At 35.9% G+C, this 15,274-nt stretch overlaps 1 protein-coding gene across 6 annotated transcripts in view; it reads left to right on the top strand.

Annotated features, from left to right (window-relative positions):
- Usp34 (ubiquitin specific peptidase 34) overlaps positions 1-15,274 on the top strand; it is a 191,979-nt gene that overhangs the window by 27,661 nt on the left and 149,044 nt on the right. For all 6 annotated transcript variants that reach the window (XM_031342440.1, XM_031342435.1, XM_031342437.1 and 3 more), the window contains exons 4-7: positions 3,703-3,753; positions 3,892-4,041; positions 9,282-9,349; positions 13,652-13,844. In XM_031342440.1, coding sequence (XP_031198300.1) covers positions 3,703-3,753; positions 3,892-4,041; positions 9,282-9,349; positions 13,652-13,844 — 462 coding nt within the window. The remainder of the gene's footprint in view (positions 1-3,702; positions 3,754-3,891; positions 4,042-9,281; positions 9,350-13,651; positions 13,845-15,274) is intronic.

Here is a 15,274-nt window from a genome sequence, read left to right as displayed (position 1 = left end):
TTTGTTTTTCCAGACAGGGTTCCTCTCTATAGCTCTGGCTGTCCTGGAACTCACTCTGTAGACCAGGCTGGCAACTATGCACCTTTTTAAATTTAAAGAAAAAAAAATTATATATACACACATAGCATGCACAAAGTCCTGATTTGATTTCTTCTACTTCGTAACCTGGGTGTGATGTTTCATGCTTCTAGTTTTGGAAAGGTTCATGCACATAATCCTACTTTTGGGAAGATGGAGGATCAGGAATTTAAAGTTATACTTGATTAAATAGTGAGCTTGAGACATTCATGGAGACTTCATAGGATACTGTTTCTCAAAAAAACAAATTACCTTTTCAAAACTGGATATGATGGCACATTCTGAGTCTGTTGAAGCCTACATAGTGGGATCTTGTCATAAAATAATTTTTTTTAAAATTTATTTATTTAATGTATGTGAATACACTGTAGCTGTCTTCACACACACCAGAAGAGGACATCAGATTCCATCACAGATGATTGTGAGCCACCGTGTGGTTGCTGGGATTTGAACTCAGAACCTCTGGAAGAGCTGTCGGTGCTTTTACCCGCTGAGCCATCTCTCCAGCCCCCAAAATAATTTTTTAAAAAGTATTTTTCTTGCATGTTGTTTTGTCTAGTGTATGTATGTATGTATGTATGTGTTTTTAAGAATTCCTTGAGGTTAGAGGAGACTTTTAGGACTCAGTTCCTACTTTCTACCATAAAGATTCTGAAGATTGAACTCAAGTTGTCAGGCTTGGCAGCAAGCACCCTCTGAGAAATCTTATAAGGGTTTCCTCTTGTTTTTAGTGTTCTCCCAGAATTATATAACTACTATGAATTTCAGTAATCCTGACTTTAACACACCTTTAATTCTGGGTAACTTCTAGTTCCCTATGGCTCAGTTACTGAGCAGTATTTGCAATTAGAGAATTACTTCACTCTTTAGTTACTCACCTTTAAAAAATTAATTTTTTTCGTTTGCTTCTAAAGTGTGGTGTAATTTTCTTTGATACACATAGGGCTTACAGTGTGATCCTAATCTGGGCTTGACTGTGTGTACCTACACACTGGGAAGGAGCAGCAGGTCAGAATCCTAACCAGGACTAGGAAGACAGCTGCTCTTCTCTCTGTGGAACTAGGTCATAAGGAACCTGGTGTACATCAGGATAGAAATCTTTTCTGTGTTTGTGCTCTGCACTAGTATTCCACACTAGTATTCCAGCATGGTTCTTAGTCAGTGACTTGGTACTTTAGTGGTACCACAGGAATTCTTAAACTCTGGAAGTTTTCCTGCTTTTACTAAGACTGGAACCCACAGCTTTAAAAATGCTGGACAAGTGCTCTGTTACTGAACTACATCCTTAACTATAAACATTTTGTGGAGAGTAATTTGAGCCTCTGGTATTAGAAAGTTAAAAACAATTAGGTTTAGTATACCGGTTTTGCAAAATGTTTTTACTTCTTAGGTAATTTTAGTTCAGTTGCAGTATTCTGAGAATGCTGATTTGCCAATCATTTTCAGATTCATTTAACAGCTCATCTTTATATGAAACAAGTAATGGCAAAGAGTGAATGAATGAGTTCTCTTGGTATTGCTTTCAGATGAGTGTGTATATGGTGTGACAAATTAAAAACAGAATATACAAAATAAAAATGTTAAAAGACTTGAACCTTATATATTTTTTCCATGCTTCCACAGTGACAAAACACGGCTTTTTACCTAATCAGTTTATATTGTTACAGACTTTCCAAAAAGAAATATATATATATTCGTCCACACCTATTATCTCAGATCTCAGCTCTTTACAGATGAGAGTAGGATTAGAAGTTCAAGGTCATCCTTGGTTGCTTTGGGAATTCAAAGCCAGCCTAGGTTATGTGAGAGTCTGTCTCAAATCCCAGTCTAATCTTCCCCTAAATTGTGATCAACCAGGCATTGTACTGTACACTTGAAACCTTATCTTTAGGAAACCGAATCCAGGAGGATTGAAATTCTAGCCAGCCTGTGCTATCCAATAGCATGATCCTGGTTTTATTTATTTTTTTTTATTTTTTTAATTTATTTACCTTTTTATTTTATATGCACTGGTGTTTTGCTTGCACATATGTCTTTGTGAGAGTGTCAGATCTTGGCATTACAGACAGTTGTGAGCTGCCATGTGGGAGCTGGGATTTGAATCTGGGTCTTCTGGAAACACAATCAGTGCCCTTAACTACTGAGCCATCTCTTGCGGTACATGATCCTGTTTTTAAATAATTTCCATAATCAGGTCCTAGACAAGGTTTCTCTATGTAACTTTGCCTATCCTAGAAGTCACTCTGTAGACCATGCTGGCCTCCTACGCAAAGATCTGTCTGCCTCTGGCACCAGATTTCTGTTATTAAAGGTGTAAGCCACCATCACCTGGCTGCTCTTTTCTTGAACATACAGATCTATTTAATTTTTTTCTAAAAATTTTCAACAGGTCTTTTTTGTTATTCTGAGACAGGGTTTCTTTATGTAGCCCTGGCTTTCCTGAACTCCCTCTGTAGACCAGGCTGGCCTCACACTCAGAGATCCACCTGCCTCTGTGTCCAGAGTTCTGGGATTGAAAGAACAGTTTCTTAAAGATCTAACCTATATGTCTTATGCTTAGTTTAGTCAAACTTTTACCACATCTCAGTTTTTAGAGTGTTTCTTTCTGGTAGGTTCTCTAGAATTGGGTGTTTATGCTACCATTCACTTACCTATCTATGAGTATTAGTTGAATTTAGTTTTTTCTTTTTCTTTTTCTTTCTTTCTTTCTTTCTTTTTTTTTTTTTTTTTTTTTTTTTTTTTTTTTTTTTTTTTTTTTTTTTTTTACTAGTTTCCGTGAATGTGATTATACATAAAATTTCCAGCATTTTTCTTGGTACTTCTTCAGGCTAAAATATTCAAAAGATGATCTGCAGGTCTAAAGCAGTTCATAGTTTAAGTATTGATAAGTACTGTTTACCCTTCCATAACATATTTGCTTATATGGTCACTAATGAGTGTGCTTTGGGCAGCCAATCTTATATATGGAACACACATTCTCTGGAGTACATCTTATGAGAATTCTAGAGTATAGTTTGAAAATCACCCTGACTCTTTTGAAGTGTGCCCCACAAGTGGAAATGATCTAACCCAGGGTCTTATACATGTTAAGCAGGAGCTCTACCACTAAACAGAATCTTTTACCCAGCATAGATTCTAAAGGAAATCTGATTTTAAAGGAAAGCTTACTTTGTTTACATTGTTTTTTATTTGAGAAGGAAAAAATAAGCCCAGTATGGTTATACTAAACTATAATGAAGATGGAGACAGCAAATTTATGAATTCAAGGCCATACTGAGCTTCCACAGTGAGACCCTATCTCCAAAAAAAGGGAAAAAGATAAAAAAAAAGAGTTAAAGGTGTGGTTCAGTTGTAGAATACTTGCCTGACACTTGCCAGGTACTGTGAAAGAAGCCCAGGCAGAATGAAGAAAACAGTGTGCATTGTGTACTACAGGAAAGGTTTCTGTAGAAGGATTTAAGAATACTTCAGAGCTGAGTTACTGTATCTTCAGTAGGAGATGTTGCTGTTGATGCCTGTAAAATAATCCTTTTTGAGATTTTAGAAGATCACTTTTAGAAAAGTTTATTTTTTTAGATTATCATTTAATAATGGTCTAATATTTAAATTTTTTTTTTAAATTAGGATATATCGACACAAGAAAGTAACATATTAGGGGCATTCTGTGATATGAATGTAAGTATCTTATATTCTAAGGTTTATGAAATATGTTTTGTTTTTTCTTCTGAGTACATCTGATAATGATTCAGTGTTGCTCATAAACTGAAAGTGATTTCTAATAAATTTAAAAAGAATGCATTTTTGTTTTTATAGGATGTAGAAGTACCCTTGCATTTGCTTCGTTATGTCTGTCTGTTTTGTGGGAAAAATGGCCTTTCTCTCATGAAGGATTGCTTTGAATATGGGACTCCTGAAACTTTACCATTTCTTATAGCACATGCATTTATTACAGTTGTTTCTAATGTAAGTATTCTTTGGAATTATTCTTTAAATATAATATTCTGCATTTCAATGTCATGAATTTTTTTGTTCAGAAATTGCAGGTTTTAATTAATTTGTATGTATAATTTTTATATAATTTAAAAGCTAAATATGTAAAGTCTGTTTTTAAAAGGTAATAAAATTATGAATAAAATTAGTCAATTTTTAAATTTAAAATAGGTAAAGGTTGCCCTTACCGTTTTATATAAAAGTCAAAGGTAGGTAGCTTGTATTGAAATTATCCTTTGTCTAGGATTTTGTCCTGGGAAAACTTTCTGCTTCCTAGTGTTTTTGTGTTGTTTAAATGATGTTTATCTACTTCACTATTGAAATATGTCTGACTTCCCTCAATATGATGTAATGTTGCTATTTCCCTTTATACTGTCAGAACTGTGATTCACAGTGAAAATTTATTAGAGAAGTAATTTTATATCTGTATATTTAGTCTTTTATAACTTACTGTGGTTCTTTTAGAAAGAATATGAAGTTAAATGTAACAACCAAAACCTAAACTTTTGTATTATTTAAATAAAATTTATATAAAATAAAAACAGTGTATGGAATGTCCTTGGCCAATATTGTGTTGCATTGTTTCCAGTGGTAACCTCATAGTGCCATTATGCACTGGAAAGGGAGGACACTGGTGTTGCTCAGATTTATTGTATATGTGTCTGTAATTTAAATAAATGATTTTTACCAAGATCATTTTTATATCCATCATTCCATTTTTTTTTTATATGTTGAAAAAGTGGTAATATAGAAAAAGTAAATGTATGTACCCTTTTGCCTTATTGTGCTTCTTAGGCAAGGTCTACTGATATAGTCTTGGCTGGCTTCGAACTCTCAGAGATCCTATTTTCCTTTGCCTGAAGATTGCTGGAATTGAGGGTGTATGCCATCAAGCTTAGCCCCCTTTGGATTTATAGTTGGATTTTAATTCTGAATTTAAATGTTACATTTATAAATTTTAGTTTAAAATGTTAACTTTTAATCTTAAAAATGAAAATGATGATGGTATGCCTTCCTTAGAGGATTCTGTTCTGTAACATTAAATTAAATGGAGTTCAATACTAAAAGCAATCGTGTTCTGGCAGTATGTGAGCTACTGCAGCAGGCATGATGGCCTTGCTTACTGTCTTCAGATTTCATAAGGTTGCAGCAGGAAACCTCCTGAGAGTTACTCATTCATCCCTTGACTTCTGCACGCATGTGCTGGCATGCTGGTGTCCATACTTACGCGACAAGTAAAGATTTAAAAGGAAACTCAATTCAAAGTTGGTATAGTAGCACTTGATGTGTAGATAAGCACTTAGTCACTACTTGCTGTTACTCATTTCTGCTGTGACGTAAATGACTGTCAATCTAATTTTGCCAATAGAAGTTCTGTTCACTTTGGCTTCCTCTTGCCCTATTTTTTTAAGTTAGTGAAGAGGATGGAGTTCAAGCCTAGCCTTGGCTTACAAAGCAGGTTTGAGTTTAGCTTGGGCCGTGAGCCTTTTTCTGAGAAGCTAAAACCGTTGAGAAACAGTTTATCAAAATTAAAAACAGATAAACATTAGAAATTTTGGCTTTTTAAAAAATCTGAAAAAAAATCTGCTTTTGGTACTTTGGTCCTACCCTTTCTGAAGTTTATAAATAAACATGAAGTGATGCTGAACATGGAGACACATACCTTTCTTTAATGCTGGCACTGCAGAGGCAGATGGAGTGTGAGTTCAGGGATAGTGTGTAGTGTACATAGTGAAATCCTGTTTCACAGTTTACTAAATGGTGTCTTTAGTAAATTTCAGTGGACGCTGTAAATTTCAAAACTTTGTGTGTATGTTATGTCCAGGTGGAGCACAGTAGCTTCTGTTAGGTCATTATATAAACTGTGGGTTGTTGTTCACCTTGTTTTTCTGTTTGAAATTGTTATTTAGCCTAGTCTGACCGCAGACTTGCCATGCTTATGTGAACCATTCCTGTCTATCCTCATCACTGTTTATGTGCATTTCTTTTCTTGCAGCTTGTCCCTATTTAGGAATTTATAAATTTACATGAGCTTTCACACATAATAAAATAAGGGATAAAGAAACTTTCCCTATAAAGAAAAATAATAAACAATTCCCATTACACAATCTAGCATAGATAGACTAGCCTTAATGAGTCCTTATTTATTTTACAGTATAAATCATACATCCCATAAAAGAATAATTGTATTTCCTGGGAGCTATATTATTATGTCTGTTTATTATGTAGTTCACTTTTTGTGTGTGGAGTGTTTGATACAGTGTCTTGCTGTGTAGCTCTGGCCTAGAATTCAGAGATCTGCATGCTCTTAGTAAAGGTGTGCCCTAGTAGGCCCTGGGAGAGTAATTGACTTTTTAGGAAAAGTAAATTTATAAGTGGTACTTGTAATCTTTTAGAATTTAAACTTACAATGCTAACTTTGTATCACAGTAAAACAAGTGTCTGGAGTTTTACTTAGCAACAAAGAAAGAAAACTAAGAAACTAGGAATTATTTATTTTATTTATTTATTTATTTTTTTGGAGTCAAGATTGTCTCTATGTAGTCTTGGCTGTCCTGGAGCTCGCTCTATAGCCTGCCCTCCATCTCAGAGATCTACCTGTCTTTCTTTCCCAAGCTCAGGGATTAAAGGTTTACACCACCACACCTGTCTGCCTTAAGCAGTTCTTTGTCTGAATGTTAGTGCATTGTACAAGTAGCTCACTTATACATATCCTTTCTTTTTTTTTTTTTTTTTTTTTTTTTTAAAGATTTATTTATTTATTATTTCATGTATATGAGTACACTGTTGCTGTCTTCAGACACCCCAGAAGAGGGCATCGGATCCCCATTACAGATGGTTGTGAGCCACCATGTGGTTGCTGGGAATTGAACTCAGGACCTCTGGAAGAGCAGTCAGTGCTCTTAACTGCTGAGCCATCTCTCCAGCCCACATATCCTTTCTTAGCTACAGAAAGAAAAGAAACTTTAAAAAAAAATTGTTATTGTTTTCTGCTGACTTTTTTAGGAAAAGAAGCACCCAACATTTATCATAGATTGGAGTAGTAGAACATAAATTAAAAGAGTTTTGCCTCCCCCCCTTTTTTTCTAGTTTTTTCAAGACAGGGCTTCTCTGTGTAGCCCTAGCTGTCCTGGAACTCACTCTGTAGACCAGGCTGGCCTTGAACTCAGAAATCCACCTGCCTCTGCCTCCCAAGTGCTGGGATTAAAGGCATGCACCACTACTGCCCGGCAAGGTTTGCCTTTTAAGACTTACCAAATGGTGGTGTGTCTTCTCTCTGTGAGGCTAAATTTTGTTCTAGGTATAGTATTTTTTCTTAGTTCTTAACTTATTTCTGAAAATTTCCTCTCTCAAACTAGTAAGACAAAAAATAAACTTTATATATAATATGCTTCCAAAACCAGTGTAGCTTATATTATTGAGTAAATAATCAGATGTAAGCTTGCTATGGTAGACAGAACAAACAGCTCTGTTAATACTGCTCTGGCTAGGTGTGGCAGTTCATCCTTTAATTCCAGCGTTGAGAGGGAGAGGGCGAGGGAGAGGAAGATGAGTTTCTTGAGTTGGAGGGCAGCCTGGTCTGCTTAGTGAGTCCAAGCCAGCTACTTGGATACTGCATAATGAGATCCTGCCTCTCCTACCTCTCTTAATAGTGGACTGTTTTTTACAAGTGGAGAAACAGAGGCTTTTGAATATAAAAAATTAGCTTAGGATTGCATGCCAGATCAGACAGTAGGTTGACAGGTTATTTTTTTTTTTGTAAGAATTTTATTTTGCTATTTTTATCAGAAATAGCTCTGTCATTAAGCTTTGGGTAATGGAGAACATTTTCCCTGTATTAGGGAGGTATTTAACATGTAGCTAGAGATTTGCTAGAATTTTATTAACACAAAGAGTTAGCAAGGGTACCTGAAAAGTATATTCATATCTAATATTACCCTTTAGTTTGTCTTCTGTCCTAATTTCTGGAGCTTTGTAGGAAGCGTTGTTTTCTGGAAAGGCAAACACAATAACCATGTCATCTTTTAGAGCCTTTGAGCTCATTTTGTATCTTTTTGTACTTTGAGTCACCTTTTACACTTTGCACATAAATCTCACTTGGTTGAATTTAAGCTTCACTTTAATTTGGCTTAATCTTTACATTGTTCAGTCTTTTATAATTTGAGTAAATATTTTTTAAAACATTTTTAGGGTCTGGAGAGAGGATTTAGAGGTTAAGAGCACTTCTTGTTCTTGCAGAGGACCTAGGTTCAATTCCCAGCACCCACATGGCAGGTCACAACTATATACAACTTCAGACTTAGGATGTACATGATATATAGAGGCATACATGCAAGCAAAACACTCATACACATAAAGTAAATAAAAATTTTTAAAAATTACATTTTGTGTACGTAGGAGAGAATGAGCTGTTTCTTCAGCACCTACTTGATATGTGTATGTATATATATGTATGTATATATTTATTTATTTATGTATATTTTGTTGAGACAGGGTGTCCTCCTGTAATTCTGACTGACCTGGAACTCACTATGTTTACCAGGCTTCCCTCAAACTCACAGAGATCCTTGCCTCTGCCTCCAACTACTAGGGTTAGGGACATGCACCATAATGCCCCATCCTCCATGTGTTTTTCATGGATGAACTCTTTTACTCATTTTGAAAGGACATGCACTTGATAGTGGAATGCTGCAGCTTTGTGAAAGATAGATATGGAATGGTGAGGAATGAAGGGCACACTCCCCTAGCAAGCAGATCTGGCAGATAAACCCAAGCAGTTAGTAGAGTGGTGCACATTGCAGATCATCATCTTCTAGGTTACTGATACTGTAATGAGCAGGCAACTGAGAAATATATTTGTCTTGCATGAATATTGAGATGACTGCAAATCATGTAACTTAATATGTTTTGAAATGAATGATGAGATGGTTTTATTGTAAAGCCAGTTCATTACTTGGAGTTGTAGTTGCTGTCATACAAAGAGATATGGGAAAGCATGGTTTTTGTATTATACAAGTTGATTTTATACTATGGTATGTGAATTAGATTAATTGATGGAATTTTTTATAGCTTATCCTATTCATAATTTTTAAATAAAATATGTAGCATTTAGAGGCAGCCAAATATTAATTGCTTTTGTTTTAAATTAATTGGAAGACTCTGAAATATCTTACATTTTTATTATACATTTTTTTCTTTATATTTACTTATAGATTAGGATATGGCTACATATCCCTGCTGTCATGCAGCACATTATTCCTTTTAGAACATATGTTATCAGGTAAGTGTTCTATATTTCTTTAATTAAGTAAATTTATAATAATACGATTAAACAATTTAAAACAATTTTGTTGCTTTTGAAAGACCCTTGCAGATATATCCTCTAGGGAAGATTTCAGTTTATAAATAGGTATATAGAAATTTTTACACATGTGTATGAGCTTATGTTTGATATATATATTTTGGAAAATTACTTAGTCTTGGTTTTTTACATGTGAGTTTAGGAAGAACTAAACAGATTTATTATGGTTTTTATTGAGTTCATTCAGTAAGTAGTTTTAAATATTATGTTATGGGACAGCTTATTTAGAAAGTACCTTGTTACAGTATATAAGAAATCACAAGTACATAGAATAAATATCCGGAAAGAATAGGAACAGTAAGAATAGTGTATTGTAGGGCTAGAGAGATTGATCGCTCAGTGGATAAGAGCACTGACTATTCTTCCAGAGGTTCTGAGTTTAATTCTCAGCAACCACATGGTGGCTCACAACCATCTGTAGTGGAATCTAATGCCCTTTACTGGTGTGTCTGAAGACAACTACAGTGTACTCATATACATAAAATAAATAAATCTCTAAAACAAAACAAAACAGAATAGTGGATTGTAACTTTAAGTACTGGGTGGAGTTAGGCCTACAGAGATGAGTCAGTTTGAAAAGGGTTTGTACAAATGTGAGGACTTGAGGCCATATAAAGACCCAGGCATGAACACACAAGTTAAATTTTGGGAATGAGAAAGGTCTTTTTGAGGTGGATGTGAATTTGAGTTCCACCTAAGTCGGAAACCTAAGATGATGTATTGCATAGCTTAGAAATGAACTAAGTTCTAAGAATTTTTTAAAATTAAAAATCAGGAGTACTTGCTATTTTTTCCTCATTCATTTATTTGTAAAGTTTTGAGTGTTTACTGTTTTTCCTGATACTGTTTGAGGTGTTTCAGAATAGCAGAGTATCAGGATATGTTGGATGTGCTAAGTACCATATAAGTAAAGAAGTATGATAGGGAGGAAATATGAAAACATAAAGGATGTGAACCACCTAATCATGTGGTATCAGGGAGATATTCTAGGAAAAAAAACTGTAGGGACAAAGACTTAGAAATAGTCTGACAAAGGAGATCTGGAAGTGGATGGTGTGAGCCTGTTGTATAAGGAAGGGAGGGTGTGTTTATAATATAAAGTTGTAGTTAGCGAGTGCAGGTCATTCAGATCCTCGCAGGTTACTGCCTGTATTTGGGTTTACCAATGGGGCAGATGAGTCGTAATTTTGTTTTGTTTTTTTAAGATTTATTTACTTATTTCATGTATGTGAGTACACTGTCGCTGTGTTCAGACACACCAGAAGAGGGCATCGGATCCCCACAACAGATGGTTGTGAGTCACCATGTGGTTGCTAGGAATTGAACTCAGTTACCTTGTTTTTTTTTTTTTTTTGGGTCTTTTTGTTATTTTGTCTTTTTTTTTTTCCAGAGCTGAGGACTGAACCCAGGGCCTTGTGCGTGCTAGGCAAGCGCTCTACCACTGAGCTAAATCCCCAACCCCGGAATTGAACTCAGTATCGTTGGAAGAGCAGTCAGTGCTCTTAACCACTGAGCTATCTCTCCAGTATGTCATAATGGTTTTTAAAAGACCAATTTGGCCTTTAATAAAGTTCTCATTTTAAATTCTGTAGAGAATTTATTAGAAACTAAGGAACTAGCTTAAAAGTTCAGTGCCATGTTGTAGATAGAAGTTATATTAATTATACCCAGATTATTGATGGCTTATTGGAAATATATATATTAAGTGAAAATAAGATTACTAAGACTAGCAATGATGGGGCTATACAGAAAAAGGTACCAGTGCAAGGGCTGGAGAGATAGCTCAATGATTAAGAGCATTGGCTGCTCGGTTTTTTTGTTTTTTTTTGAGACAGGGTTTCTCTGTGTAGCCCTGGCTGTCCTGGAACTCACTCTGTAGACCAGGCTGGCCTCCAACTCAGAAATCCACCTGCCTCTGCCTCCCAAGTGCTAGGATTAAAGGCATGCACCACCACTGCCCGGCGCGCTGGCTGCTCTTGCAAAGGACTTGGGTTCAATTTCTAGCAACCACATGGTGGCTCATAGCCATCTGTAATTCCAGTTTCAAGGGTTCCAGTGCATTTTTCTGACATTTATGGATACCAAGCACGGGCATGTTAACATATACATACACGCAGGCAAAACAATTAAGTCTAATTTAAAAAAATTTAAAACAAAGAAGAAAGAAAAAGTAACATTATAAATGACACAAATACCCACCCCTTGTCAGATTTTTCTTTTGCTCTGGATATCATTAACAGTGACACAAAAGACCAAAAAGGCTTATTTAGGTAAGACTTTGCACTCTTTTTGACATGAATGTGATGTTGGCAAATTGAAAGCATGAGCTTCTAGTTTATAAGAAAGTCATTTAGTTGTTGGTATACAGGAGGACTGGGGATTTGATATACATATGCAGGAGGACTGGACTTGAGATGCCCTGTTCAGATATAAGAAAGAAGTAGAAACAGATTCCTAGGTCTCATTAAACAGCCAGCCATTCAGAGAGCTGGATTTAATTTCCATAACTGTGTGCAACTCCAGCCCTAGGGGAACTGATGACGTCCTCTGGCCTTTTCAGGCAGCAGGCATGCAAATGCTACTCAGAGATACAGACCAACAAAATAGATACATATGGTAAATAAATATTCAAATAGATGAGTAAAAGTGATACAGAGAGCAGTTGAAGAAGATATCCTACATTGACCTCTGCCCTCATACACATGTATTGTTGTGTACACACGGGCACATAATACATACACCACACTCATGCACACATGAAAACCTTCCCCAATCTCATTGTCAGCATAAGAACAGTATTCAGAAACTAGTAGAACAAATGAGGTTACTTAAAGGGAAAAGAAAGAAAATATAGATGAGTCTAGTGTTAAGCCCTGGATCAGCTGCTTTTGCTATGTAAGCAAACAGCCTCTGCCTCATACCTAGTGTTTTAAAGTAGAGTGTTTATTATTTCTCATACTTGATAAGATAGGTAGTTCAACTGATTGGACTGACTTTGCTGAAACTGGATGGTTGAGGATAACCTTGTTCTGTGGTTAGCTGCCTAGTTGGTGTTGGGAAATAGGATACACATGCATGTTTGATAGTTGCCTGATGTCACTTGGTTAGTCAGAGATTGTTTTTTCATGAAGTAGTCTAATTTGTGTCTTTTCTTTTAATGGTGGAAGAGTTTATAACAGTACAGGGCAGAAATATGATACACATGCATTTTTGATAGTTGGTTGATGTTACTTGATTAGTCAGAGATTGTTTTTTCATGAAGTAGTGTAATTTGTGTATCTTCCTTTAATGGTGGAAGAGTAAATAACAGTAGAGGGCAAGTTCAATAGCTCTAAGCTTTCTTATATCAGTCATGTTTGTTGATACCTTCTTGGCAAAAGCAAATTCTCTGGCAAAGTCCAGATTTAGTAGGGTAAAAAATAGATACCTTTTGTTGGGAGTAGTATTGGAGTCACATTGTAAACGCTTGTACATGTAGCAATGCGAGGCATATGTGACATTTTTACAGATTCCAAGGTATTGAAAGGTTGGATAACAGAGAATTAACACCCACAGATATGAACGAGGTCCTGCCAAAAAAAAATTTTTTTTTTTTTTAAAAATCCTATGTTTATTGGTTTTTAGAAGAAAAACAAAAATCCCCAGTGCTTTGAATGCATACATTAACAATGGTTGCTAGCATTTAGGTAGGAAATGTGCTGTGTCTTATGAAGTCAGCTGGTAATCACTAAAACCAAAACTGTAAGATGACAGACAGATTTTAGAGAGTGACAAAGCATTATGGAGCACCCAATAATAAATGACTTGGTTCTTTGTAATTTTGGGGTCAAGTTGGAATCTAAGCAATGATATGTTTTCACAATTAAGAGGTTTTTAAAAGTATTAAGTAAATAGTTTAAATTGCAGCTCACTAAATGCCTTACTGGGTGGAAGTACTTGAAGCCTGATGTCCTAGAGTTCTGTCCACTGTGACCTATGTAAGTGGCAGTCAGAAACAACTTCATAAGTTGTCTTTTGACCTCCACACCCATGTTGTGGCACACCCCAACATACCTACACACACAATAAATAAGTGTAAAGTAAATGTAAAAGTAAATGTAAAGATTTGAGGGGTCTGATACATCAAACAGAGATTTGGAGTAAAGGAATGTTGGTGAATTTCTGTTGGGATTTTCAGAAGTGTCTGGTGAGTTTGTGTGCTTTCTGTTTTTGAATCATTAGGTATTTATGCAAGCTCTCTGATCAGGAGTTGCGACAGAGTGCGGCTCGTAATATGGCTGACCTAATGTGGAGTACAGTGAAAGAGCCATTGGATACAACACTGTGCTTTGATAAGGAAAGTCTAGACCTTGCATTTAAATACTTTATGTCACCAACTCTGACCATGAGGTTGGCTGGATTGAGTCAGATAACAGTAAGCAATGCTTCCTTTGTTTCTGGTAACTCTTTGTTTGCTTGCTAGATGAATGTAATAATGATAGTAGAGAAGGTCTTTATTATGGTAGGTTTAATGCATGAATTATTTTGTACTGCCTTCACAAATAATCTCTGTATTTTCCTTACTTTAAAAATGAGACCAGTAAGGACTAAAGAAATGGCACAGTGGTTCAGAGCATCTGTTGTCCTTGAGAGGACCTGGTTTGATTCTCATCACTCACATGTAGGCTGACAACTCCAGTCCCATGGCATCTGATGCCTTCTTTCTTGTGGTGCATTTATGTACATGTAAGCAAACACTCATAAAATAAAAATAAATCTTTAAAACTAAGAGTGAAACTTTGATTTGTGCTTTAGATCTGTTGGATCTAAAGAATGAGATCAGGGTCTCATCATTCTTACACAGTTTATTTTGTTTGTATTGTTCATTTAGCCATTGTCTTACTATATTGTCAAAGCTAGTCTTGAATTGTTGGACTCATGCTAGTTATCTGCTTCATTCTTACCTTAGAATATACAAGTGTTCCAGCACACCTATTTCCATTTTTTTCTTTTTCTGTCTGTATATAAATGCTGTATTGTGTATGTGTATATATGTTTATTCATGTGTGTGAAGGGCAGAGGTTGGTATCTCTGACTTCCTCATTTGCTTTCTCTCTTTCCTTGAAACAGATTCTCAGAATGAATCTAAAGTGCATTGGCTTTAACTAGCGTGGTTGGCTGCTATATCCTGGGCATTCTCCTTGGCCACTTCTGCAGCACTGTGATGATAAACATGTGCTGTTATATACAGTTTTTTTTAATGTAGGAGATCCAAATTAAGGTTCTTATGCTTGCATGGCAAGCACTACTGAGCCATTTCCCTGGACACATTTTTCTTTTGAAGTTTTTATGAGATTGTGTTATGTAGTGGCCCCAGATCAATCTGAAGTCACCATGTAGCCAAGGTTGGCTTTGAACGTCTGGTCCGTCTGCTTGGACATCTTGGCTACTAGGATTGCAGGAGTGTAACACCACCTGGCTGGTTTTTTTTTTTTTTTTTTTTTTTAAAAGATTTATTTATTTTATATATATGAGTATACACTGTAGCTGTACAGATAGTTGTGATCCTTCATCTGGTTGTTGGGAACTGACTTTAAGACCTCTGCTCATTCCGGTCAACCCTGCTCGCTCAGTCCCTGCTTGCTCCGGCCCAACGATTTATTTATTATATGTAAGTACACTGTAGCTGTTTTCAGATGCACCAGAAGAGGGCATCAGATCTCATTATGGGTGGTTGTGAGCCACCATGTGGTTGCTGGGATTTGAACCTAAGTCCTTTGGAAGAGCAGTCAGTGCTCTTACCCGCTGAACCATTTCACCAGCCCAAACAGAACTCCTTTTTTTTTTTTTTTTTTTTTTTTTTTT

This window comes from Mastomys coucha, unplaced genomic scaffold (genome assembly GCF_008632895.1).
Source record: "Mastomys coucha isolate ucsf_1 unplaced genomic scaffold, UCSF_Mcou_1 pScaffold22, whole genome shotgun sequence".
Lineage (NCBI taxonomy): Eukaryota > Metazoa > Chordata > Mammalia > Rodentia > Muridae > Mastomys > Mastomys coucha.
The sequence above is the reverse complement of the archived record's forward strand: the minus strand, read 5'-3'. Positions and strand labels throughout refer to the sequence as shown.